This window comes from Lacerta agilis, chromosome 5 (genome assembly GCF_009819535.1).
Source record: "Lacerta agilis isolate rLacAgi1 chromosome 5, rLacAgi1.pri, whole genome shotgun sequence".
Lineage (NCBI taxonomy): Eukaryota > Metazoa > Chordata > Lepidosauria > Squamata > Lacertidae > Lacerta > Lacerta agilis.
The window spans coordinates 83,654,475-83,681,704 of NC_046316.1; the positions used below are offsets into that span (position 1 = coordinate 83,654,475).

At 44.9% G+C, this 27,230-nt stretch overlaps 1 protein-coding gene across 1 annotated transcript in view; it reads left to right on the forward strand.

Annotated features, from left to right (window-relative positions):
* Positions 1 to 6,934: 6,934 nt before the first annotated feature.
* The window catches only part of NAALADL2 (N-acetylated alpha-linked acidic dipeptidase like 2), a 506,548-nt gene continuing 486,252 nt past the window's right edge, over positions 6,935 to 27,230 (forward strand). The window contains 1 exon segment of the mRNA XM_033150674.1: positions 6,935 to 7,346. Within this exon segment, the coding sequence (XP_033006565.1) occupies positions 7,304 to 7,346 (43 nt within the window). The 5' untranslated portion in view covers positions 6,935 to 7,303.

Consider the following 27,230-nt stretch of genomic DNA (forward strand, 5'->3'; position numbering starts at 1 on the left):
GTAGTTGAGCAATATTGACTCTATGATTCTGTGGTTCTCACAGCGGCCCATCAGATGCTTGTGGGAAGCCTGCAAGCCGGACACAAGCTCAACAACGCTGTGCCCACTGCCAATTCCAAGCAACTGCCATTGCAAGGCCTACGTTAAAAAAGGGGGTAAATGACCCCTGGATGGTTAATTCCAGCCAAAGGCGACTATAGGGTGCGAAGCTCATTTCGCTTTCAGGCTGAGGGAGCCAGAATTTGTCCACAGACAGCTTTCCAGGTCATGTGGCCAGCATGACTAAACCACTTCTGGTGCAACAGGACACTGTGACGGAAACCAGAGCGCACGGAAACACCGTTTAACTTCCCGTCGCAGTGGTACCTATTTATCTGCTTGCACTGATGTGCTTTCAAACTGCTAGGTTGGCAGGAGCTGGGACAGAGCAATGGGAGCTCACTCCGTTGCAGGGACTCGAACCGCCGACCTACCGATTGGCAAGCCCAAGAGGCTCAGTGGTTGAGACCACAGCGCCACCCGCTTATACTGCCTCTGACAGTGAAGGTAGAACATAGATTGTCTCTATCAATGCACTCGCACAAACATGACATCACCATTACTCTGCCCTGTTCAGGGAAGCAGATGCCCTGCTCGTGTCTGGAGGGCTGCCCTGTACTTCTGCATAGGAAGCTCAGCCCACCTAGTGGTTCTCCAGAGTTTCAGAGCGCTACACGGAAAAGCTCACGATGAAACCAGGAAGCTGTTGCTCGCAGAGCAGATGCTGGGCAACTGAGCTAGCAGCTCCTCTGCAAGATTCATGGTTGAGTGGGGATCCCCGTCCCGAGTTCGGCTCCGTACCATCAGAACTAGTCTGACTCCCAGAGCAGAATAATAACCGAGGCACCTTGCTGTACTGTAGGGCAGCCACATGAGTCCCGGCTTCTCCCCATTTTTCACAGTAAACCAATATGACAGAAACGAGCTATTCTCTCTTGTTCGAACCTGCTCAGGTGTGGTCTGTACTGGCTGTGTCAGATGAAAGATTAAATTCTATCTTGAAATCAGATCCTGACGCAAAGAATTTGTCTCACGGACCTATGAAGTGGCTGCTATGTAAAAAAAGAAGATGTAAGAAGGCTGCTACCTAGGCTGTGGGAAACACGCGAGGGAGACTGAGAGTGCATTTCCCACAGTGGATTCACCTGTGAAGGGGGCGAAATTGCCATGGAAATATCTGCGGCAAACTGATACCAGGTTTAATGCCCCCCCCCCGGCCCCTATAAGCAGCATGTGAAATCCAGCCAAAGTCCAGCACTTCCAAGTTCTGTTAGAGTTAGTTTTCAGGGCAGAGGGATTTCAGCACCTGCTTAACTCTCACACTGATTGTGGGGTGGGGTGGACATTTTAAAAAAATACTTAGCTTTTCCCCCAGGTAAGCCACCACATGACTCTTTGTTTTACTGTGAAATATTTCAATTACATAACAACATTAAGAAAAGTTTAGCAAGGGGGGGAGGTTGTGATTGTTCTTGTTGCCTGCCTTGTCTGTAAATCACGCTGGGAGTTTTGTGGGAAACGATATATAAATTGAATGAACCTAACCTAAACCTTGTTTGCGTGTTGAGGTTCCCAAGACACCCCCCAGTAACTCAGACCTGACACATCATATTTGTTTGGGTTTTTGGCAATAATTTAGGCCACAGCTTTATTAAAATACAAATTATGTGAGTGGTTGCGTAGGCATTGGTTCAGAGTAGCTGTCCGCCGGGACAGAGCTGACTTTCGGTCAGTGTTAGGAGAATGCCACCTGGGAAGCGTTAAGGAGGTCGGGCGGAGCAGTGCCCTCCCTCTCCCCAGGGGTCCCAGGGGCTCTTGCATGACCCTGTCCCCCTACCAGGGGTTCGGACAAAAGCATATCGAGCCCCTGGATTCCTTTAACGGAATTCCCTGCACCATCATCATACCCTTCCAGTACCAACACAGGAACCAATGCCTAACCGCCAACTTTACAAGTTGTGACTAGTTGCTACTGCAGTAGGCAAAAACCAAATGGCAACAGCCAATCAGCCAAATGCACAAAATTCCTACTGGGCCCCTGCCCCAAAAGCAGACGACCCCATGACAGGCAGTTGCAAGGTCAAGTGCAGAGGCCTAAATAAAGGGCGGGAGGGCGGGTGATTCAAAGCAAACAGCCAAGAGGAGGATCTCCCTGCATGCAGGACAATATAAAGGACGCTGGGCTGTCCATCAAAACATGGAGTTCTGCTTGGCAACTCACAGGGACCTATAGAAGCTGTGGCCAGCTAGCCAGTCCGCCCAGCAACAAGGAGGTGTCTTCCAGCCCTCACCGCAACACGTGCTCTCAATTTGAGAACCCGATTTATCGTAATTAGCTGCCCTTCTCTTCGGAATGTTTATCTGCTGGATTTACAGCTTTATATGGTTGTTGGACATTATTGGGTGCCTCCTCCCCCCGAGATGCTTTGTTTCAGATGAGAGAGCTGGTGTGGCATAGTTGATACAATGCCACGGTGAGGGGGGCAGGCTGAGGTTCCATGCTCCTCTCAGCTTCAAAGCTTCCTGGATAACATCCAGGTGGTTGGAGGATGGATGGCGGCTAAGAGATTGAGGTTGAGTCTTGACAAGACAGAAGTACTGTTTTGGGGGAACAGGGGGCAGGCAGGTGTGGAGGACTCCCTGGTCCAGAATTGGGTAACTGTGCCCCTGAAGGAGCAGGTGTGCAGCCTGGGAGTCATTTTGGACTTGCAACTGTCAATGGAGGCGGAGGTCAATTCTGTGTCCAGGGCAGCCAGAGTGGTGCGTGCTCTACTTATCTCCCGCTTGCACTACTGCAATGCGCTCTACATGGGGCTACCTTTGAAGGTGACCAGGAAACTACAACTATTCCAGAATGCGGCAGCAAGACTGGTGGCCTGGAGCAGTCGCCGAGACCACATAACACCAGTCTTGAAAGGACCTACTTTGGCTCCCAGCACAATTCAAAGTATTGGTGCTGAAAAATAATTTTTATTAAATTTTAACTAAAAACATACATAAAAGAAAACACATAATTACACTTAACAACATACACAAAAACACTGCAAAAACGATAATCTATTACTTTTCTATTATGATCCTTCCTCACATCACAGTGGGACTTCCTCCTGTCTCCTCCTCCTGCGTCCCTTGTAAATACATTTTTTGTAACCTCCAAAATTTCCTATAATTCTATTATACTTTTAAACTTTAAATTCATTACTATCTCATAACTCTTAACTTTTTTGGTGCTGACCTTTAAAGCCCTAAATGGCCTCGGCCCAGTATACCTGAAGGAACGTCTCCACCCTCATGATTCAGCACAGACACTGAGGTCCAGCGCCAAGGGCCTTCTGGCGGTTCCCACACTGCGAGAAGCGAAGTTACAGGAAACCAGGCAGAGGGCCTTCTTGGTAGTGGCTCCTGCCCCGTGGAACACCTTCCCACCACATGTCAAAGGAAAAAACAATTACCAGGCTTTTAGAAGACATCTGAAGGCAGCCCTGTTTAGGGAAGCTTTTAATGTCTGAAGGGCTATTGTATTTTAATATTTTGTTGGAAGCCGCCCAGAGTGGCTGGGGAAACCCAGCCAGATGGGTGGGGTATGAATGAATGAATGAATGAATGAATAAATAAATAAATAAATAAAGAATTGCCCATCAGTCTAATCTACTAGTTACAGAATAGCCATCAGAGTAAAAGAGAGGGGGAAGGAATGTGAATGTTACCTTGAGATCCTTCAGGAAAGGTGGGAAATAGTGTACTAAACAAAAAATAAAGTTCCCTTTTCTGCAGTGGGCTCAAAATGATATAAATGTGTTTGTGCATGTGCATGCATGAAAAACGGGAATGTCACTGCATCAAGAATGTCTGTGTATGGTCTTCATTCATAAGCAAAGTGACCTCCTAGACTAATATAGAGATGGACTCCAAATTACCCTTTAAGGTTCTGGGCTTCTCCAAATTTCAGTTCATTGCTTGTATATATATATATATATATATATATAATTAAAATCCATGCTTTGGGGTAAAATACATATAGAAATGCATTGTTGTTGTTGTTGTTTAGTCGTTTAGTCATGTCTGACCCTTCGTGACCCTATGGACCAGAGCATGCCAGGCACTCCTGTCTTCCACTGCCTCACGCAGTTTGGTCAAACTCAAGTTAGTAGCTTCGAGAACACTGTCCAACCATCTCATCCTCTGTCGTCCCCTTCTCCTTGTGCCCTCCACCTTTCCCAACATCAGGGTCTTTTCCAGGGAGTCTTCTCTTCTCATGAGGTGGCCAAAGTACTGGAGCCTCAGCTTCAGGATCTATCCTTCCAGTGAGCACTCAGGTCTGATTTACTTAAGAATGGATAAGTTTCATCTTTTTGCAGTCCATGGGACTCTCAAGAGTCTCCTCCAGCACCATAATTCAAAAGCATCAGTTCTTCGGCGATCAGCCTTCTTTATGGTCCAGCTCTCACTTCCATACATTACTAACTGGGAAAACCACAGCTTTAACTATTCAGACCTTTGTCGGCAAGGTGATGTCTCTGCTTTTTAAGATGCTGTCTAGGTTTGTCATTGCTTTTCTCTCAAGAAGCAGGCGTCTTTTAATTTCATGACTGCTGTCACCATCTGCAGTGATCATGGAACCCAAGAAAGTGAAATCTCTCACTGCCTCTATTTCCTCCCCTTCTATTTGCCAGGAGGTGATGGGACCAGTGGCCATGATCTTAGTTTTTTTGATGTTGAGCTTCCAACCATATTATGCACTCTCCTCTTTCACCCTCATTAAAAGGTTCTTTAATTCCTCCTCACTTTCTGCCATCAAAGTTGTGTCATCAGCATATCTAAGGTTGTTGATATTTCTTCCGGCAATCTTAATTCCAGCTTGGGATTCATCCAGTCCAGCCTTTTGCATGATGAATTCTGCATATAAGTTAAATAAGCAGGGAGACAATATACAGCCTTGTCATACTCCTCTCCTAATTTTGAACCAATCAGTTATTCCATATCCAGTTCTAGCTGTAGCTTAGAGTTATGTAGAAATGCATACATTTCAATAAAAAAACACATATTGAAATACTCATTTTGGGATTGATTTGAAAATAAATTTTCATAATAATGCAGATTAGTTAATTTTTGATTAATGCAGAAGATGGGAACAGATTCTTAAAAAAAATATGATTTGTGAATGAGTGAATGCAAAATTGACCCAAATTGTCAATAGGTGGATCCATGTCTCCTGTAGACACCACAGGGAGAAAGCGGAATGTCCCCATTCTCCTGTCTCAGTCGAGGTTAATCAAAGCATGGAAAACCATTCTGCAAATAAAAACAAACCAGCCCTAGAGTAGTCTTGCTTCTTCCTTCACAGCATATAAGGGCATGATAACGCTCAGTCTTCTTAATTAGATGACATTTTACAGAGTGCTCTAAATGGGAACAAATGACTATTGGCACACATGCCGTGTTGTATTTTACTACGTGTATTAGTTTAATATGCAGGGTATTTGCACAATAAGGTTGTAACTCTGTTTGCATTGCTCCAGCTGATAGCTCTGTAAACGCCAGAATAAAATAAATTGTAAGGTTTCATTTCTTCGTATTTTTTGTTGTTGTTGTTGAAAAAAAAATCCAATTGTTCATTACCAATTTACTGCAGAATTACATTTCAACATGTTTGCTATTCCTTCAATGCATGTGGGGAGGGGGAAAGTAAATATTTCCTCAGACAACAAACTCGTGGCTCAGATAAGATTATCTTTGCAATTCTGCCCTTGGGCTGAAAGGAGAAGGGTAGAAGAACATCCCCCCCCCACCATTCTTTGTTCAGTCTTGCAATCCTTGCTCTCCTCTAATACTAAGAGTCAAAACAATCTCGTAACCAGTGCTGGCCCTACCTCAAGTGGCAGATGCTGGAAAGTGGGCAGCACTTGAAGGCCATCGCTGTGTGTACCACATGAGCTGCCCTGCATCTCCGAGTGGTGCAGCAGTAAACTACTAGGACATTTGAAAAAGCTAAGCAGGATCTGGTATGGTTTCAAATTGGATGGGGGGTGGGACTGCATGTTGAGATGACTCTCGGGGTTCCTTCCAACTCACAGTTGCCCCATCTTAACCTCTCATGGCTGGAGGCATTATATATATGTCTATATATATGGCCCTGCTTGCAACTGAAGTACTATACAGAATTTACAATGAAATCCTTAACAATGTCTTCTCAGAAGTAAAGCTTATTGAATTCACTGGAGTTCACTCCCAGGTAAGTGGGTTTAGGATTGCAACTGAAACCATTCTTCTATCAGAATAATGCTAAACAAGCCCCATTGCGCAAGCAGAACTTGGTTTGTGCAGCATTGGCTGCGACCCCTTCGTTCTGTTTTCTGTCGTTCTGTGTGCTCCGTGTTTCCTTAGCATTCACGCATATGCTTTTACACCCATGTGCACCTAGAGACAAGATGAATCTGCCCCGTGAGGTTTTGCTTCTAGAGACGAAGAGAAGGGGGTCTGAAACCAGAAGCATGAAGTCAGTTCAGTTGCAAAAAGTCAGTTCAAGAAGGCATGCCACAAATCTTTACTGATTTATCAGGGAGAGTTGCCGGAAAAAGTTGGCCTTTTCCTTGCAGATAGCTGGAGATGTGCTTTTAAAACATGATCATATCATGCAGTTCAGTCTGGAATGTGGCTAAGGCTGGGCCTTTTTAAAACTTTCCTAAGAACCTTTCCCTATTTGTATGGAATTTTTTTTTGGCTTGCCCACTGAACCCTGAAGCAACCTTCCAGATATTAGTTAACTGACTTTACTTGCTCAGTTGTTCTCCCCAAGTCTCCACCTCTCCTGCAATCAGGTGCACACAAAAAAGAAACAGACACTAGCAATCCCATGCCTTCGGTGTTGTGACTCCTCACAATAGCTGCTAACAGTGCACATCGCTCAAGCAGCTTTCTGCCTAGAAGTGAAAGTAACAGAGGAGTGATTAAAAAGAGAGAGTGAATGAGAGAGTCCAAAGTTAGACAGCTGCCGCGTTGTCCGAAGCACATGGTAATTCAGCAGAGGAGATCAAAGGATGTGATGTCACTTTGTAGAGAACAGAGAAACAGGTCAGGCGAGCCCAGGTAACTCGGAAAGGCAGGTTGCTAATTATTCCCAGAAGAAAGTAAGGTGTACGGTTACATCGCTACAGTAGGAAGTCAGGAGGTCAAACTTTCCCAGTCACCGACTCAGCTGGGCACTGCCTGGTTTCTCCGCAAAGATCCTGCTGTTTTCTTCCCCACATCCCACAACCCTTAGACCATGGGAGAGAAAGAAAAGAGCTTCGCAAATCCCCCCTTGCAAGGTAAGTGCGTGCAAACGGTGAGATCACCTTTGTTGTCTGCGAGGAACAGGGATTAGGTTAGAGGCGGTTAATGTTTAGCTCTCGGCAGCTGTCTGTCATCCCTGGTGGAGCTTTGCGCTTGCACGTGGATGTGTTCCCTGGCAAAGAGGGGAAAACCCGGTCCCTTCCTGCGATCTTTTTATGTTCTCTTTTTCTTGGAAATGCCGCCTCGATTCTGAGGAGTGGTGCTGAGTTGGACTGTGTTTTAAAAGGACTGGGAAATGTAGGCTAACATTACTGGACGAAAGTCGGCATTTAGCTTCCGGTTCCTAGTGGTTATTGCAAGTTGTATTTTGCGGTTTGCGTTTCCTTGAGTTGGAGGACTATCTTCAGTTTGCAATGAGGAAAAAGTTAACTTGAGGACATGGCATATCAAAACCCAGGGACATATATGCGCTTGCAAATTTACAGGTGCTCCTATCAGCGGAAGAACTAATTTGACTTGTAACAGTTATTTTGCAGAGCCAGCTAGACCAGTCGTAAACATGTTTACTTAGTTTGCAGTCCCTGTTAAAATTCAATAGGACCTGCTTACCGGCGAATAGGCTTTTGCATGTTGTTGTACAATGTACATTATCAAACGTGGCGGTGACATGTGAAACAATGGCTTATCTCCATGACAGATGATTCTGGATAGGTGTGTACATAGCCAACTGAATGGTAATCCCTGGTGAATACAAATTCTTCCTTGGCAACCAGGCAAACTTTGCACACATTGCTGTGCTTCTATCTACTCCCCATCCCTCTTTTTTGGCCCCCAAATGACTAAGATCCATACCTGTGGGCAGGTAAGCAAATGGGCCAGTAATGTGTCTGGGGAAGCTGTTTCATAATAAAGCCTCGCTGAATGCCATCTGAATGGGCCAGGGTGGTGGTGGTGGAAGTGAGGAAACTCCCTAGCCCCATTATATGATTGTGACATTAAAAAAAAAAAAAAAAAAAGAGCAACAATTTCGTTTAAAAAATGCTTCTCACTCAGGTGTGACTATACCTGCAGATCAGCGCAATGAGGCCGGTTAGGTGACATGACTGCCGATATGGCTTTCTCTTTATAGTGTCTCTTTTAGGAAGACCCAGCCACTTCAGGATGAAGGATGGAGGCACGGCTGCAGGGTACATTAAGTAAAAGAATGCCTCAGAATTCCTTAAACCAGGAAAGTTGAGATAGCATACAGAATTTGTTCAGGGCGAAACAAATAGGCAAGGTTTGTGACTTGGCTAGGCCAAGGGCCAAGTAAGAGCCAAGATGGCAGCTCCAGCAGATTGCTCCAGGTGATGATGATGATGATGATGATGATGATAATTAATAATAATAATTTATTTCCACCCTGCCCATCTGTCTGGGTTTTCCCCAGCCACTTTGGGTGGCTTTCAGCAAAACATTAAAAACAAAATAAAACTTCAAACATTAAAAACTGCCCTAAACAGGGCTGCCTTCAGATGTCTTCTAAAAGTCGAATAGTTGTTAATTTCCTTGACATCTGATGGGAGGGCGTTGCACACGGCAGGCAGAACTACTGAGAAGAGAGACCTACTGAACCTCTTGGTGTGAAGTTTAGCAGAGGGGACCTGCTTGGTAGTTCTACCATCCATCTTCATAAGTTTTTTTTGGGGGGGGGGGCTGGGGGCTGGGAGAGATGATTATCTGTGGTGGTCCCTAAGCTGTAACTTTCTCTTACAGAGGTGCACCTGGGACCCTCATTGCATAGTATATTCCTTTGACACCTGATATATATTGTGGGATGTGGGTGGCGCTGTGGTCTAAACCAGTGTTTTTCAACCTTTTTTGGGCAAGGGCACACTTGTTTTATGAAAAAAAACACAAGGCACACCACCATTAGAAAATGTTAAAAAATTTAACTCTGTGCCTATATTGACTATATATAAAGTAATTCTCTTGAATAGGAATCAAATAAACACAATTTTTCCCACGGCACACCAGGCAACATCTCGCGGCACACTAGTGTGCCGCGGAACAGTGGTTGAAAAACACTGGTCTAAACCACTGAGCCTAGGGCTTGCTGTTCAGAAGGTCGGCGGTTCAAATCCCTGCAATTGAGTGAACTCCCGTTTTTCAGTCCCAGCTCCTGACAACTTAGTAGTTCAAAAGCATGTCAAAGCGCAAGTAGATAAACAGGTACCACTCTAGTGGGAGGGTAAACGGCGTTTCCGTGTGCTGCTCTGGTTTCGCCAGAAGTGGCTTAGTCATGCTGGCCACATGACCCAGAAAAACTGTCTGTCTGTGTGTGTGTGTGTGTGTGTATGTGTATATATATATATATATGAACTTACCCTATCCTCTTGATTGTAATCTGTATTTTTAAATTGTCGAAGTAACCTGCCCTGGGACCTTATGTTGAAAGGTGGGTAAGAAATAAAGAATAAAATAGTATTGGCGTGCAAAATTATTAAAGAAAAAAAGTGGGTAGAGGGAGGAGAAGGGGAGGAAAAAAATAAGAGAACAACCAGCCCGCAGCAACACTCTAAACATCAGTACAGTATTATTTATTGGTTTGCACATACTGATGGATGCATGCCATCCAAATGTTTGACTAGGTATCCAAGTGAAGCTGGTGTTTATAAAAAGTGCATTCAAATGTAGCAATAATGTTAAGATCTGCAGACCATTTCAAAATAGATGGTGGGTGTGGCAATCACACAGGGTTCCCGGTCGTTTAACGGACTATTGATCCCTGTGCCACCACGGTGCTTCACTGCCACCAACCAGGATCCCCTCCCTGGTAATCACTGTCACAGTCAGGGTGCGATTTAAAACAAAATAATAAGTGTTTATTTAAAAACTTCAACAACTTAAGATATTGGTTACAACCCTGTCCTAATCCTACGCTCACCACTCTACCTCACCACCAACCCTCACAATCAACAACCACCCACCACCCACTGCTACAATCCACTCCGCTTCACCCACTCTCCCACTGTAACTGACTCTGTTTAGCTGCCCCAGGCTCCTCCTCCCTCTGTTTATTGGCCTGCCTCGGGTCAGCCACTTAACCCCTTACTTACTCTTGCTCATATATGTATTCCCTAGGAAGGGCAAACGCCACAGTGGGTATTTATCCTTCCAGGTTCAAAGTATTTTATCAGCCTTGAAGGTAAAGGTAAAGGTAAAGGGACCTCTGACATTAAGGTCCAGTCGCAGATGACTCTGAGGTTGCGGCACTCATCTCGCTTTACTGGCTGAGGGAGCCGGTGTTCGCCCTCAGACAGCTTCCAGGACATGTGGCCAGCATGACTAAGTCGCTTCTGGCGAACCAGAGCAGCGCACGGAAACACCGTTTACCTTCCCGCCAGAGCGGTACCTATTTATCTACTTGCACTTTGATGTGCTTTCGAACTGCTAGGTGGGCAGGAGCTGGGACCGAACAATGGGAGCTCACCCCATCGCAGGGATTCGAACCACTGACCTTCTGATCGGCAAGCCCTAGGCTCTGTGGTTTAACCCACAGCGCCACCCGCGTCCCTTAAGGGCTCACAAAATCAATTTTTTGTTGCTGTGTTGTTAATTCTCACACCATGGGAATATAATTTAAAAGTGCACACACAAATATCTGTGAATATCAAGGATTTCACCAATGCAAAATGAAGCTGAGAACAACACAAAACATCCCTGGATGCATCTCCAGCATGTATCTGAATATGCTGCGTCGACTCCATTCTACGCAGATTATCAATATTTGAAACTTCAATCTCTGTTTTAAATCTGATGACGATGATAATGATATAAGCATTTTTGCAAAGCATTTCCCCTAATAAAATGCATTTTACACATTACTTTCACTAACACACACACACACACACACACACACACACATTTGTGACACTTTGCCTTAATACACTCAATTTTGAATGCATTTCTGAGTTGGCGTACTGCATCACACATTTGAGAGAGGTGTGAATCTTAAAATACAGCCGCACGTCACTTTGCATATTGATTTGGGAAATGGGAATTGAACCACCCCCCTCCCCTAGTGTTCACTCGCTGCAGATGTGTTTATTCAGGGACCTGGTAGTGTAACTTTAGAAGGAGACTTTTGCCTTTTTGGTTTTTTGCTCGCCTTATCTCTTCACCTCCTTGAGCAAGCATTTCAGATTGCGATGGTGAAATATGCAGATGCTCATATTCATGTGGATTAATGTGAAGCCTAAAGCAAGCAGGGTGTGGTTTTTGGAACAGGTAGAAAGTAAACACCAAATAATAGGCCTTTTGATGGCTGCTTGTTTCAAATTGGCACATAATTCAAAGACTTTATGTATCTGAGGAAGTTTGAGGTAATTTCTTGCATTTATATCCTGTCTTTCTCCCGTCATGAAGTCTAAAGGCACTGGTAAGGCACATTTAGACATTGTGGAAACCCAGATCTGTTTAGCTTCAGACAGCTTCCTATGCCTTCAGATCACACCCCAGGATGTAATATACATATTAGGGTGTGGAACCAGATTTCCACACATATTCATTGTCTCTATTTTCCTGGGATGTGGTACTTCTTCTTCTTCTTGTTGTTGCCATCACTTATTATTATAGCAATCAATCAATCAATCAATCAATCAATAACAGCTGATAGTTAAAATCCATTCAGAAGTACAATAGAATTAAGAATGTGTAGGGTGCATATGGCATTCTTCACCTGATTATTTGACGGCACATGATGCATTGCACGGAGGGGGCTGTGGGACCCCAGCACATTATTGGTCCAACTCCAGCATCGCACACCTCTTTGATAACTCAGCAGTCAGTTTGACATTCGAAAGGAAAGCCGTGTGGTGTAGTGGTTAAGAGCGGTAGTCTCGTAATCTGGTGAACCGGGTTCGTGTCTCCGCTCCTCCACATGCAGCTGCTGGGTGACCTTGGGCTAGTCACACTTCTTTGAAATCTCTCAGCCCCACTCACCTCACAGTGTTTGTTGTGGGGGAGGAAGGGAAAGGAGAATGTTAGCCACTTTGAGACTCCTTCGGGTAGTGAAAAGTGGGATATCAAATCCAAACTCTTCTTCTTCTTCTTCTTTTGCTTGTGCAACAGAACACCCGTCTCTCGTCTCTCCCATGAAGTCCCCACCCCCGCCCCCCCTGAAAATCTGCATCCAGGGTTGGTCCTCCCATTGGGCAGAATGCGGTGGCATTTTCAGGTGCCAGATAGATGTGTGTGCCACATGGGCTGCCTCGCACCCTTCAGCAAGTGTGCTGCCATCGGTGGGGGATGCCTTCCCATCTCCACTGTTAAGTGAAATTCAAATGCTAGTCTGTTGGCTATCATATATAAAATGTGGTACATGTCTGGGGATGGAAGGCTCTGTCAACTTCAGCTTCTCATTTCTCCAGTCTTGAATTCAGTTCACCCCATTTCTGCAGCAGTTGAGATTGCGGAAATTCACCAGCCTTTTAGTGCAAACTTCTCCTAATGAATAAATTTTTTTGCATGCAGTTTTGTATGCATGTCCCCTTTTTTTGCTACTTTAATGTTTTCTTATGCAACTTTCACTGGTATATTGATTTTTATGCACATTTCCCCACAATACACATTTTTTTAAAGGAAAAAAACGCTTGGAGAACTGCATCACAAAATTTGGATAAGTGTAGATTTCAGTTCTCATATTATTTCAGAATGTGTGAATTTGAGAGATTTGCTTTTAAATGCAAACAGAATTGAAACCCCCCCCCCCCAATCACAGTGTTGGCAGTGAGGCAATGCCATGTCCATCACCTCGGGCTGCACCAAAGCCGGCTTGAAGACACCCCTGCCCAGCTACTGCCAAACGTATGTTTCATGCCCTTCAGAAATTGATGGCAAGAGTTTTCTCACCCGCTTCAGAGCAGCTGTAAAGCCTCTGCTTAGCATATGCATTTGCATTGTCAAAACTTTTTAATTGGATGCGACGACAGATGCACAAAGCGCTCGGCGAACAGGGGTGGCATGTCGCCCTGTTGCCGCTACGATGGAAACAAACACAGCCTAATTGACAAATCATACTGCAGCCTGCAAATATTGATTTTACGGTGCATGGGGTGGAGGGTAGGGAGCTAAAGTACAGCAAGGTTAACTGTTTTGCCCAGAATGGTATACCGTGTCAGCTGCGAAGGACTAGAAATAGAACCGAGAGCTCCAGCTTTCCGTCCCTGTGCTCCTATGCTCACTTGGTTTTAGGAGCCTTTCCAACATTCACAGGTGTGCCGGCCTGATTGTCTCTTAGCATAGCATCCCTGCTAATGCAGCGTGAGCTGAAGGTAGCACCATCCCAGTGCAATGAAAGGGGGGGGAGAAGGGGAAGGAAAAGAGTGAAATGAATGGATTTGGGGGTCTAGTTGAAAAACAAACCCAACAAATTAAGGGGGCAAACTTAATCATTGTGGGGAGGTGCATAGCTTAGAGGGAGAGCATCCGCATTGCAAGCATATGGTCCTAGGTTTAATCCTCAGCATCTCCAGATTCTTGTCTGAACCCCTGGTGAGCCACTGCCTGTCAGTGTAGACAGTACTGAATTAAGAATAAGAATTTATCCATACCCCACCCATCTGGCTGGGTTTCCCCAGTCACTCTGGGCGGCTACAACAGAACATTAAAAACATGGTAAAAGATGAGGTGGTTGGACAGTGTTCTCGAAGCTACTAACATGAGTTTGGCCAAACTGCGAGAGGCAGTGAAGGATAGGCGTGCCTGGCGTGCTCTGGTCCATGGGGTCACGAAGAGTCGGACACGACTGAACGACTGAACAACAACAACAACAAAAGATCAAACATTAAAAACTTCCCTAAACACGGCTGCTTTCAGATGTCTTCTAAAAGTCAAATACCGGTAGTTGTTTATTTCCTTGACATCTGATGGGAGGACGTTCCACAGGGTGTGCAACTCTACCGAGAAGGACCTCTGCCTGGTTCCCTGTAATCTCACTTCTCGCAATGAGGGAACTGCCAGAAGGCCCTCGGAGCTGGACCTCAGTGTCTGGGCTGAACATTAGGGGTGGAGATGCTCCTTCAGGTATACTGGGCCGAGGCCATTTGGGGCTTTAAAGGTCAGCACCAACACTTTGAATTTTGCTCGAAAACATACTGGGAGCCAATGTCCGTCTTTCAGGACCGGTGTTGTATGGTCTCGGCGGCCACTCCCAGTCACCAGTCTAGCTGCAGCACTCTGGATTAAGTTGTAGTTTCTGGGTCACCTTCAAAGGTGGGTAGAGAGCATTTCATTAGTCCAAGGGGGAGATAACTCTGGAGAGACTGTAGGGTCTTAGCCGACAACTGCCCTGGACACAGAATTGACCTGCACCTCCATGGACAGCTGTGAGTCCAAAATGCCTCCCAGGCTGCGCACCTGGTCCTTCAGGGGCACAGTTACCCCATTCTGGACCAGGGAGTCCTCCACACCTGCCTGCCCTGTTTCTGCAAAACAGTACTGCTGTCTTGTCAAGATTCAACCTCAATCTGTTATCTGCCATCCATCCTCCAACTGCCTAGATGGACCAATGGACCGACTTGATATAAGGCAGGTTCCTGTGTTCCTATGTCTACTCAGAAGTAAGAATTGGTGTCCTATGCTGAAGCAGTCTTGCACCGGGAATTCTGCACCAGCTGAAGTTTCCAAACTCTTTTAAAGGCAGCCCTATGCATAATGCATAGCAGTGATCTAACTCAGAGATTACCAGAGTATAGACGACAAAGGTTATGCTATCCCTGTCCAGATAGGGGCGCAGCTGGGCCACCAGCAGAAGTTGAAAGAAGGCAGTCCATGCCACTGAGGCCACCTGACACTGGTGGATCATGAAGTAGCCCCAAGCTGTGTACCTGTTCCTTCAAGAGCTGGCAACCTCCCATCCTAGGAATCCCAGGTGGACTAGGAAACCACCCACTAACAGTGCCTCAGTCTTAATCTGGATCTAAGTTAGGGAGCAATCCTTAACATTGGCACAAAGTACAACAGATTCAAATCCAGGAGGGAGGCTACTGTTGGTGGAACCAGCCTAAGCCTGGTACACTTGGGATTGGATTTACTCCACCCTTTATCCTGGTGTAAGTTCTGCTGGGTTTCCAGTGTAAGTTTCTCCCTCTGCTCAGTCCCTCCCATGCCACACTTCCAGAATGCCCCTTTTGGGGAACTTAACCAGCCTCAGCTGAACCAATAAGGGTTGAGAGGGTTACTCCCGCACAGCCCCAGATGAGTCAGAGATCCATAACTCGCTCATCCTGTTACAGGTAGGTAGCCATGTTGGTCTGCCATAGTCAAAACAAACAAACAAAAAAATCCTTCCAGTAGCACCTTAGAGACCAACTAAGTTTGTTCTTGGTATGAGCTTTCGTGTGCATGCACACTTCTTCAGCTCATACCAAGAACAAACTTAGTTGGTCTCTAAGGTGCTACTGGAAGGAATTTATTTATTTTGTTTTCGCTCATCCTGGTGGATCTTGTGCTTGGATTGTCCCCTTGGTTATGTCCATTAACTTCAATGAGTCTACTCAGCGTAAGACTAGCATTGAGTACCACCCCAGATTTATGTATGCTGCCTTACACCAGGGATAGCTGACGAATTTGATCTTTGCTAAGTCTAATACAAACTAACCTGAGCTACACCTCCTGTTCAGATCAGAACATAATTTTCCTTTGGAGTTTATAATGCTCCAAATTGTGAGGGCAATTCTCTCCTTAAAAAAAAAGAATGTATCAAAATGAGTGATAAAATATGCTTTGAAATGTGTTGTTTTATGAGAAAATGCATTCAAAATGTGCATTTAAATGCTAGTTAGGTGTACATTTCCATGCAGGTTTTTTTTTTTAATGCAGGTTGATGCCAAAAAAGGGGGGGGGGTTCTGTATGTAAAGCATATTCTCTGCTAGTAAGCTATCATCTGTCTACACCTGTGTTATGCTTATTCCCAGCTGTGCTGCCTTGAAATCCCTTTTAAACTGGGATATACCTTTCAGCTATGGACCCTCCAGGAGTTTAAATGGATTAACTCTCTACACTCCCCAGCCTCAGATACAGTGCTACTAATACCTGATTAAACAAGCCATCATCCTCTCCCTTGCTTTCCAATGGGGAAATCTCCCATTGGTGCAAATAGTAACTCTCCCCCTCCCCACAAGGTTAAGTACAAACATGAATCTGATGTTCCTCACACCTAATAATAATAGTAATAATTTATTTATACCCTGCCCATTTGGCTGGGTTTCCCCAGCCACTCTGCGCAGTTCCCAACAGATTAAAAACAGAATAAAACATTAAACATTAAAACTTCCCTAAACTAGGCTGCCTTAGGTGTCTTCTAAAAGTCAGGTGGTTGTTTATTTCCATGACATCTGATGGGAGGGCGTTCCACAGGGCAGGCGCCACTACTGAAAAGGCCCTCTGCACACATAGCTGCTAATGAAATATTTAAGGGAAAGGGACCCCTGACCATTAGTTCCAGTCATGTCCGACTCTGGGGTTACGGCGCTCATCTCGCGTTCCTGGCCGAGGGAGCCGGCGTACAGCTTCTGGGTCATGTGGCCAGCATGACAAAGCCGCTTCTGGCAAACCAGAGCAGTGCACGGAAACGCCGTTTACCTTCCCGCCGGAGCGGTACCTATTTCATCTACTTGCACTTTGACGTGCTTTCGAACTGCTAGGTGGGCAGGAGCTGGGACTGAGCAATGGGAGCTTACCCTGTTGCAGGGATTCAAACCGCCGACCTTCTGATCAGCAAGCCCTAGGCTCTGTGGTTTAACCCACAGCACCACCCGTATTTAATAATAATAAATTTAATATTAATAAATTAATCTTTAGCATATGCCTAATTGTCTTTTAAAAACAAGTGGATTATTTCCTTTTCATAAAAGTGTACTGGATCGGGCTAATGGCCCACCTAGTCTAGCACCTGTCCTCATAGACCCCTAGCAGAAAAAAACACACACACACAAACACACACACCCCAGTGAAACCATGATCTTTAATACTGGCCACTGCTGGGTGGATTGTGCCCTGATGAAATGGATAAACAGATCAGTTTCTTAGCTATAGTTTGTTAGCGCCTTCCTCAATAAAGTTGTCTAGACAATCCCTCCCCAAATGCAAACAAACATCGCCTAGGGGGAAATGCTTGTTGCTGCCAAAGTGGCTCAAGGTCTAACAGTTTTCTGGAGTCTAGTTGATACCTGCAACTTGCATTCAATACAAACAACCTGCCAAGTCAGGGTTTGTGCTTTGTCTGGGCGAATGGCGGGGATTTCCTTCGCATGTTGGGTTCAATTACATGGAGCCAATCACTGACCTACGATGGAGATGAGGGACCTGGGGCCCACCAGATGGTGTTGGACTACAACTCCCATCATCATTGACCATGCTGGCTGGGGCTTATGAGAGATCTAGTCCAGAAGCATCTGGGGGACCATAGGTTCCCCTCCCTTGGCATACATGGGGTGGTCCACAGAAATAATAAAACATTATTTCCAAGTAATGTGGGACCATGGGAAGATGCCAAGCAGTCAGACCATCCAATTGTCTTCCTGAGGGGAAGGGGCTCTCCAAGCTGGTGACTGAACCGGGGACTTTTTGCATGCAAACTGCATGCTGAGGCATATTCTAGCTTGAAACTGGCATTTGGTGCATCACTTACTGAACTAGCTGAAAGGGGGGGGAGTACCATAGTCCTGCAGTTAGCACACATGTGGCATAGGCCTACTCAGACAGCCCCACAGCTAGCTACGCTTCTTCAAATTGTTGTTGCTACATGACTTGACTAGCAGGTATCTCCAAAGCTTTACTCAGCTTTGAAGACTAGTAAGTGCAATAGCCGTGCAGCTAGCTAAAGCTATCCATTAGTTTCAACCTCTCCTTTTGAAGATTGACGCATGACCACTTTTTTCCAGTTGGGGAGGTTCCAGTTTCAGTGGGCTGTATACCATTAAAATTTTACAAGGATGCATTTGGTTGTGAGCACGTGGTGTTCCTTGCTTTATATTATGTGTGGGGGGTGGTGGTGGTAGTTTCCATTTCACTGCTTCAAAGCATAAGGGTACATTGTAAACATTTATTCCAAACTTTTTAATAATTCAACTGGTGGGCCCAAGCCAAAGCATCGCCAGATTTTGCCGCCTCCAACCCCTCCCCCCCCCCTTTCTCAATAATACACGAATATGTCCTATGGCAAGTTTCTGATCTGCCCACATTTTTTTACCACATAAAAGTTGTGTAGGCTTTATGAGCTTGGCACTGATGCTTTTGCACGCCCCCTTGATGGCTTATGATCCCACTCAATCCCACACTCAGTCCACTGTGGATGCAGGGTCCACATGTTGGAGAGATATCCAGAAGCCATGCCCCATTCCTTCCTCCATCCAAGTATAATAGAGCCCTGCATTTAGACACACAGCACCAGACTATGGCCAGGAATGGGAGGAAGCATCAAGAGATCTAGATTATTACAGTGGTACCTTGGTTCCCAGACACCAAAAACCCTGAAGAAAGTGTTCCAGTTTCCGAACTTTTTTTGGTAACCGAATGTCTGATGCGATTGTCGGCTATTGTATCCAGAGTTCCACTGTACCTTGTTTGTGGGAATCTCAAAGACATTCAGTTAGGCAGTTTGGGGTGGGTGGGTTCTGGATTATATGAATTTATGTTATGATCCAGCAGCAGTTTAAAAAAAAACCCACACATATTGGGGTAAGTCTTCTTGGAAGAGCCCGTGCTGTAGTTCCTAGTACTATGACCTGCCACCTTTATACAGAAATGCCAAGGACTGAATCTGCAGCCTTAGGTGCTCTACTGCTGGACCCTACACATTATATAGACCTTATATGAACTTAGTAAGCAAACACAGCAGAAATGGAGCTAGGAGGACAACATTGTGAGGAGACATCATTGCTGAGATTCCACCCCAATTTTTTTTCACATGAGTGGTGGTGGCATGATCATAAAAACCACAGGGGAAACTCCCCCAGTTTTCCAAGTTGAAACAACATGGAAATGAGTGCTAAACTTCCCCTAGATCCCACTAGATTTCCAAAAGTAGTTTTCAGGTTGTGTGAAAGATCACATAAAATGTGAAAACGAGCAAGAAAACATCAGGGAAATGGAATAAAGTGCCATCTAAATGCAGCAGTTGAGGCACATTAAAATAATTGTTCTGTCCCCTTAAGTACAATTCAGCTTCCACACACACACACACACACACACACACACCCCAATTGCTTTCCCTTGCTTCAAACCAGTAAATTCTCTCTGTTCTGTAGTCTAGGCTCGATACATAACACGCGAGAGACGGTTTCTGAATAACTGACTTTTATATATTGAAAGGGCAAGCTGCCATTGTAGCTTTATTCTGGCATTCCTGGGAGTATGCCATTGTGCTCCAATGCACGGGCACAATCAAACCGTGAACAGTTCGCAAAGAGTTTCCTGAATCACTGTCATCAGTCTGTAACATAACACAGATAGGTTCCCCACCCTACCATTCCCCTATCAGCAACTGCTTTCCTCTTGCATTTCTCCTTTTGTTGTTTTTTGTTTAAACCAAACCCAAAGGAGAGTTCCGTGGAGCTTGAAAGCCAGCTCACTAGTACTCTGTGCTTTTATTTGCTCATAATTAGGTGCAAACCCTTCTGCCCATCTCAGATCAATGTCAGTGAGCAGCAGCAGCAGCAGCTTCTTGGCGGTAATCTGGAAGCAGTACAGAAGACTGAATTGTTCCTAGAGCGTGCATGTTTTGCTTTGTGCAAAACCCAAGGCATACATTCCTAGATTGCCTTCTCATGTCCCTCTGGGCTAGTTTTGATTTAAAAATTTCAAGCTACCAGACTGAGTTTTTTTGAGTGCCTGTCAAATGTCTCAAATCAGAGATGAGTTCCAGGTACACCTGGAGAAGATCAGTGGGGGGTTTCCATGTTCTATCAGCTTTTGGCAGATTCCAAGGATTAAGCTCCCAGGGCTCTCTCTAAATCCCATCCACTCCCTTTATGCTAATTGTCCTCTGTGCCATTGGGGTTGACATTTGCCAAAGAATTCGCTTGCTGCCATTTCATGGGCGAGTCCGAATTTGGTACTCCGCTACTTCACTCCTTGCACATGGTGGGGCCAGGAAATGGTGTGTATGCATCCTGGATGCCACTGGGCTTGCCTGATTGTGGATGGGCTGCAGTCGTAAGATAAGGTGTGCAGCTCTGCGGCAGAGCACGTATGCATTTGCAAAGAGACCCAGGTGTCATCCTTGGCATCTTTCGTTGAAGAACCTCAGGTCAAACAGCTGAGCTGGGGAAAGCTTCCACCTGAAACCCTGGAGAACTGGTGTTCAAGCAGTGGCTTGAAAAGTCTCATTGGGCACTATGGTGTGTAAGCACATAACAGCCTTTTCTATCCTCTCACAATCGTGCCCCCTTTTGAGGTTGCTTTCTTGATGTCCTCGCAATATCTTTGTCAATATCCTTATTAAATTGTGGCACCCAGAACTGGACACGGTACTCTAGGTGGAGTCTGACCAAGGCAGAATAGAGCAGTACTGTTGCTTCCCTTGATTGGGATACTATATTTCTGCAGCCTAGAATACCATTTACCCCCGCCCCCCGCTGCATCACACTGTTGACTCATGTTAAGCTTGTGGTCTACTTAGATCATTTCAACATGTTCTGCTGACAAGCCTAGCCTATATTTGTGCAGCTGATTCTTCCTGCCTAAGTGCAGAACCTTTCAATTGTCCCTACTGAAATTCATTTTGTTAGTTTTGTCCAGTTCTCCAAGCTGTTAAGGTTATATTGAATCCTGATTCTGTGGCACTGGTACCCCTCCCAGTTCAGTGTCATCTGCAAATTGGATGAGCGTGCCCTCGATTCCTTCATCCAAGTCATTTATAAAGATGTTGAACAACAATGGGCCCAGGACAGAATCCTATAGCACCTCACTTGCCACTTTTTTTCCCAGGATGATTAGGAACCATTTGAGGTCGGTCATCAACTATTCTGCAAATCCACCCAACAGTTACCGTATTGGCCTGATTATAAGCTGCACTTTCCTCCCAAATCCTGACCGTGAAAAGTTAAAGTGCGGTTTATATTCGCGACCTTACGGTATGCAGCCAGGAGCATGGGGCAAACAGTGCCAGGAGCGCAGTGAAGTGGTGCCCGCCCCGTGCGTAGTCCCCCTCCTCTTCCCTAAGGCCAGGAAGGGAGAGAGCGAGGAAGGGGAAAGGCCGCTGGCAACGCAGCATGGCAGCATGGCTCTCCCCACCCCCCCAGTATGCAGTCAGGAGCAGCGAGGAATGGAGCAGCTTATATTCAGGTATTTTTTTCTCTCCCCCCCCCCCTCCAATTTTTCAGATGTGGCTTATATTTAGGTGTGGCTTATATTAGGGCCAATAAGGTACCTCATCCAGCCCACATTTTACCAGCTTCTATGCAAGAAGGGGGACTTTTTCAAAAGCCTTACAGAAATCAAGAAGTCTCCTTCTTTTGAGGTCTTTAAGCAGAGGATTGACAGCCATCTGTCAGGAATGCTTTGATGGTGTTTCCTGCTTGGCAGGGGGTTGGACTGGATGGTCCTTGTGGTCTTTTCCAACTCTATGATTCTATGATTCTGCTTTATGACAGTTTTTTAAAAGTGTACCTGAAAAAAATGTATTCTTGTTTGTACACAAATTTTATGTAAAATATGAATTTTCAATGCATTCATCATCTGTAAAATACATGTTTTATATTATTTTAATGTGAAAATGTTCCTTTCTGTGCAATGAAAGTGCTTTTCAAAATCTGGCATAGGGCACAATTTGACTAGGGATTGTGTTTCAATCCAAAAGGAAGTTCAGAGCATTGAGTCTGGCCTGACTAATTTCTCCCACAGACCTTCTGTTGTACGTGAAAAAAATATTTGAGAAGACTTGGGCCTTTTATTGATGATGCGTGTTGAATGGCATTGCCAGGCAGTGAGAGGGGCCAAGGTGAGCTGGTGGATCAGATATCCTAAAGCAAATGCCCTGATATGCTCCACTCCTGAGCACTGGTAATTATTTATGATTTGACATCAGTAAATGGGGCGGGGGGAATCTGCAGGACTTGAACAGAAAAGCAATCTTTTCTGCTCATGCTCTGGGTAATTTGATCTGAAAGTCACTGAGGTACAAAAACACAAAATAACTCAATTGTGCTTCCACAGTGCACATTGTAGAGCTGAATCAACCCCCCCCCCCCCGGTCTGTTCTCTTCAAGCTACCAATTTCTGCATCTTTTCTTCTATTGCTGAGCTTTTCCCTGTTTTGTTTTCCTTTCCATTTTGGACCTCTGCCCACCTCCCCACCTCCTCATCCATTAAGATGCAATGGTATTTTGCAGTTTTGCACTTAGAATAGAGGTGTCATTGGAGCAGCTTGGTCCCGCTATTTAGACCGTTGAAAAACTTTGTAACTCCCCACCTTAATGACTATGCAGTAAGCTGTAGAGCTCAAATCAAGCCCTGCTGCTACACAGTTAAATCATAAGCACTTCATTCTCCAGCAAGTCTTAAGAAAATAAGGAGACACTTGCTGGATCCAGCAGCCCATTTCTATCAGCAGCCAGTAAGGATTTTTTTTTTTGGGGGGGGGGGGACAGGGGACGGGTTCCATTTGCATTTAAAGGTGAACCTAATTCACACTTTATGTGAAATCAAAACACAGCCATTCTTCAAAATCCACATTTCTATGAATTTTGCGATGCAGTTCTCAAACCAACCACTTTTTTTTTTTTAAACACATTTATTGGGGAAATGTGTGCTTAGAAATGAATATATTAATGAAAAGAACATAGAAAAATGTATTATATTAGGGGAACTGCTTGGGAAAAAAGGTGTACATTAGTAAAAAAAGGGGGGGGGCGGTTACTAGGAGCAGGTCACACTAAAATGCTGACAAATTTCCATGAGGATTTGAAATAAGAACTGCAGAAATGTAAAGAACCTAACTGAATATTGGAAAAAATGAGAAACTGGGAGAGTCAACATTGACAGATCTGACCACTCTTGCTCACCACTGTTGCTTACCTATATTTAGTATCCAGTAGCAGTTTGCCTCTTTTTGAGTACTGATTTCAGTTGTCCATTGCTGCATAGAATCTGGACAACAGTGTGCCAGTGGAAAGCCTGGTTTTCAGATGGTCATGTTGTTACTGCTTACGGGGAGTTAAAGGAGGAGAGGCAAGGTGGAAGTGAGGTTGGTGCTATGCAAATGCACCAACAAGAGCACCAGACTGGCAACACCCCACCATGCCGTCCCCTACTGCCAGGACAGACCATCCTTTAAGGTGGAAAAGAAAAACCCATCTCCAAATGCTCATGAGACGACTATCTGCGAGATGTCACATGACCAAAGCAGCATCCTCCGATGACCATCAGTGGACAGGAAGGAAGGAAGGCATTCTTATTAGACACATGCACGCTCTGACACATACACACATCAGAATTCAGAACCTCCCTTCTGCTGATACAGCGGCTTATTCCCCCCGGTTGTTCCTCAGCTTACGAAATTACATGTAAAAGCCATAAACCCCTTTTTGTATCATTCATAAACATAATAAAAAAACAACATTATATCACATAACTTTGACTTGTCAATAATTCTCTCCTTAGCCTGAAGGGTTGGGGAAGAAAATTATTCCTGTTCCACATTTTAATTATGCCATAAACTTTGGGAAATAACTATTGATCTTCTACATATGGCATAAAAAGATTGCTTTCTTCTTGTCATATAAAGGCATTCTGAAACATATTAGAGAGACTGAAGCACATGCACTGAACACTCAGATTATATTTCTTCTGTTAAAAAATGTGATTCCCTCCCCCCATAAATATGTAACCAAATACTTTTATCTCGGAGGGATGCATTTTCATAGAATCATAGAATCATCGAGTTGGAAGAGACCACAAGGGCCATCCAGTCCAACCCCCTGCCAAGCAGGAAACATCATCAAAGCATTCCTGATAGATGGCTGTCAAGCCTCTGCTTAAAGACCTCCAAAGAAGGAGACTCCACCACACTCCTTGGCAGCAAATTCCACTGTCGAACACTATTTTAACTAGTTATGTGCAGCCAATGATTTGGCTGGTCAGTTGATACCAATATATAACATTTATTTGTTTGTTTGTTTGTTTGTTTGTTTATTTACTGATTTTCATACAAAAATCCAAAGCAGCAGACAGTACAAAAACATAAAACCGATAGCATACAGATTAGTTACACTTAAAACGTTATATACCAATTATGGCCTGTCTAGTGATAAACTACCGTATGCATTGAATTATTTTCCCCAAGGGGAAGAACCTGAGGTTATCTCTCAAATCAAAGAGGGTTATTTATATATTTAGTTGCTATTGTTAGGTGCTTTTCTCCAGGGGGAGCCAAAGTGGCTTACGTTAAAACCAATAAAAATCTAAAAACGCAGCTAAAGGACTACAAGAGATCGGGATTTAGTCTTCCCTCCCCACTAAATGAGGCCACAATGCCACCCTTCAAATTTAGTGCCGAAAGTCCAAGTAAAGAGAAAAGTATTTGCATGGCAGCAATTGGAGCATTTGTGAAAAGTCTGTGGCATTGCAGCAGCTCTGGCAATGGTGAGGCAGAACCAGCCTCACAACGTTGCATGATTATAGCATGTTTATGAAATGAGGGGGGGTGGTGGTATTGCATTTCTTTAAACATCTTAAGAAGAAAATACTACTGAGCTATAGTTGCTGGGAAATAAAGGCTAATGATGCAAAAATGCAACTGTGAATAGAAGGACAATGACATCTCAGATTTTGGCTTTTTTTGTATGTTCTGAGACATGCATTTGCCGCACCTGCATTATAGGAAATGGCTGCCTCTGAAGAATGTTTGTATTTTGCTTCTTGCGACATTCTGTATTGGCCACTTGGTAGGACATGTTTTATTGGTGAAAAATATGCAGGTAATTATGGCCACAGTTGCAATTTAGTGAAATTAAATGGTCAGATGCCTGCCAAGAATTCCGGGACTCAGAGAAAAGCAAGAAGAAACCAGTTCATGCCTTTCTTCTCGAAACTGGGCTTCTAGACAAAAAAATGAATAATGATGCATTGAGCAGAAACATCAAGATCCTTTGATTCAGTCTAATTCTTCCATGCACTCTGCTGCTTTCCACTGTGAAGGCAGCACTGAGGGAGTGTGGTTGAAAGCCACAGAGATCTCACAGATGTCCTTTCTGATTGCCTTACTGTTGAAGTGCCCACCTGGATCCATCATGGCTGACTGTGCTTGACCTCACCTTCAATTCAGTACTCCACTTTCAACTGTGAAGGTGGCATTGGTGGAATGGTGGCTAGTGGCTATGGTGGCCTTGCCTTGTGCCCACTGTGCCAGTTGTGATTGTCCTTGCTTGTAAGCGATTGCACCAGGTGCCTAGTCTGATTGTGGACCAACCCAGAAGTGGTAGGTGAGACCAGTAAGCCTTGGTGCAGTGATGGGGCTGTGAAGGGCAACACCAGAAGAACAGGCCTTGGCCAAGGAACCACTCGTAATTAGGGCTTGTGAGAAGAAGAAGAGTTTGGATTTGATATCCCGCTTTATCACTACCCGAAGGAGTCTCAAAGCGGCTAACATTCTCCTTTCCCTTTCTCTCCCACAACAAACACTCTGTGAGGTGAGTGAGGCTGAGAGACTTCAAAGAAGTGTGACTAGCCCAAGGTCACCCAGCAGCTGCATGTGGAGGAGTGGAGACACGAATCCAGTTCCCCAGATTACGAGTCTACCGCTCTTAACCACTACACCACACTGGCTCTCAAGAACACACACACACACACACACACACACACACACACACACACACCTAGTGGCTTCCTTCCACCTGTTGGGGCAAGGTGAGAAGTGAACTGGAAATACTTGGGGGCTGAGACAGAACTTGAAGGGGGGAGAGAGTCCTTGTTGTGTTTTCTTTTTCCCAGTCATAGGCAGCCTACCTGCTAAGAAGAAATAAGATGTAGGCAGGCAAGCAATGAGAAACGGGAAAGAATCAAATCAACAGAAAGATTCCAACTTCCATTTTCTGGTAATATTCTCAAGAGACTGCAGCCCTATGGCATGGAGCTTCCACCTTCTCTAACCAATATCAAATGTTGACTATTTTTCCCCCCAGCCTGAGGGTTGAATTCTCTCAGGGGCAACCTTCCATGGTCCACAGGCCACTGGTGCATGTGGCCAGAGACAAAATGGATGGGGCAATGGATGTCACTCATACTTTTGTGGAGTAAGCTATATTCCAGCTGAGCAAAGGTCAGAGGTTTTTACATGCACACACACACACACACACACACACACACACCCCGCAGCCAGGCAGCAGAACTTGGGGAGAGGACAGAATAGGCCCAGCAAGAGGCATGGTCTGGGGGAGAATCCTGAGGACCAGACAGAGAGAGCTGGAGTACCATATTTGCTCCTAGGCTAGAGGTTCCCTGTGGTTTTCATATATAATTGCCAGTATGTGATTTCTTTCTTTCTTCAGCTGGTCGGTGGGTGGAACCAGTTGAAAGTTGGAGCTATAATTGTGTGTGTTTTCTGAAGAGCATGTGTTAATGATCAGCAGTGATGGGCATCTTTAAAACCTGAGTTATGCATTGAGATTCCATAGCTTGTTTTGTAATATGTTCTTTTGTGCTTTGGTGTGATAGGGGGACTTGATTTGGTGACCCTAATGGTGGGTGAGGTGGAGGCCGGATTCACACTAGTCAGATAATATTTCTAGCACTGAGCAGCATGTGAAAGAATCACTCAGCTCTTCTATAGGAAGCCTCCCACCACCGCCATTGCCACCTGCTTTTCTCCTTTCTACTCCGCCAGGTAAGGCTTGAAGTATAAATCCTGGCAATGAGAATTCCCTTTTCCCTTTGAATG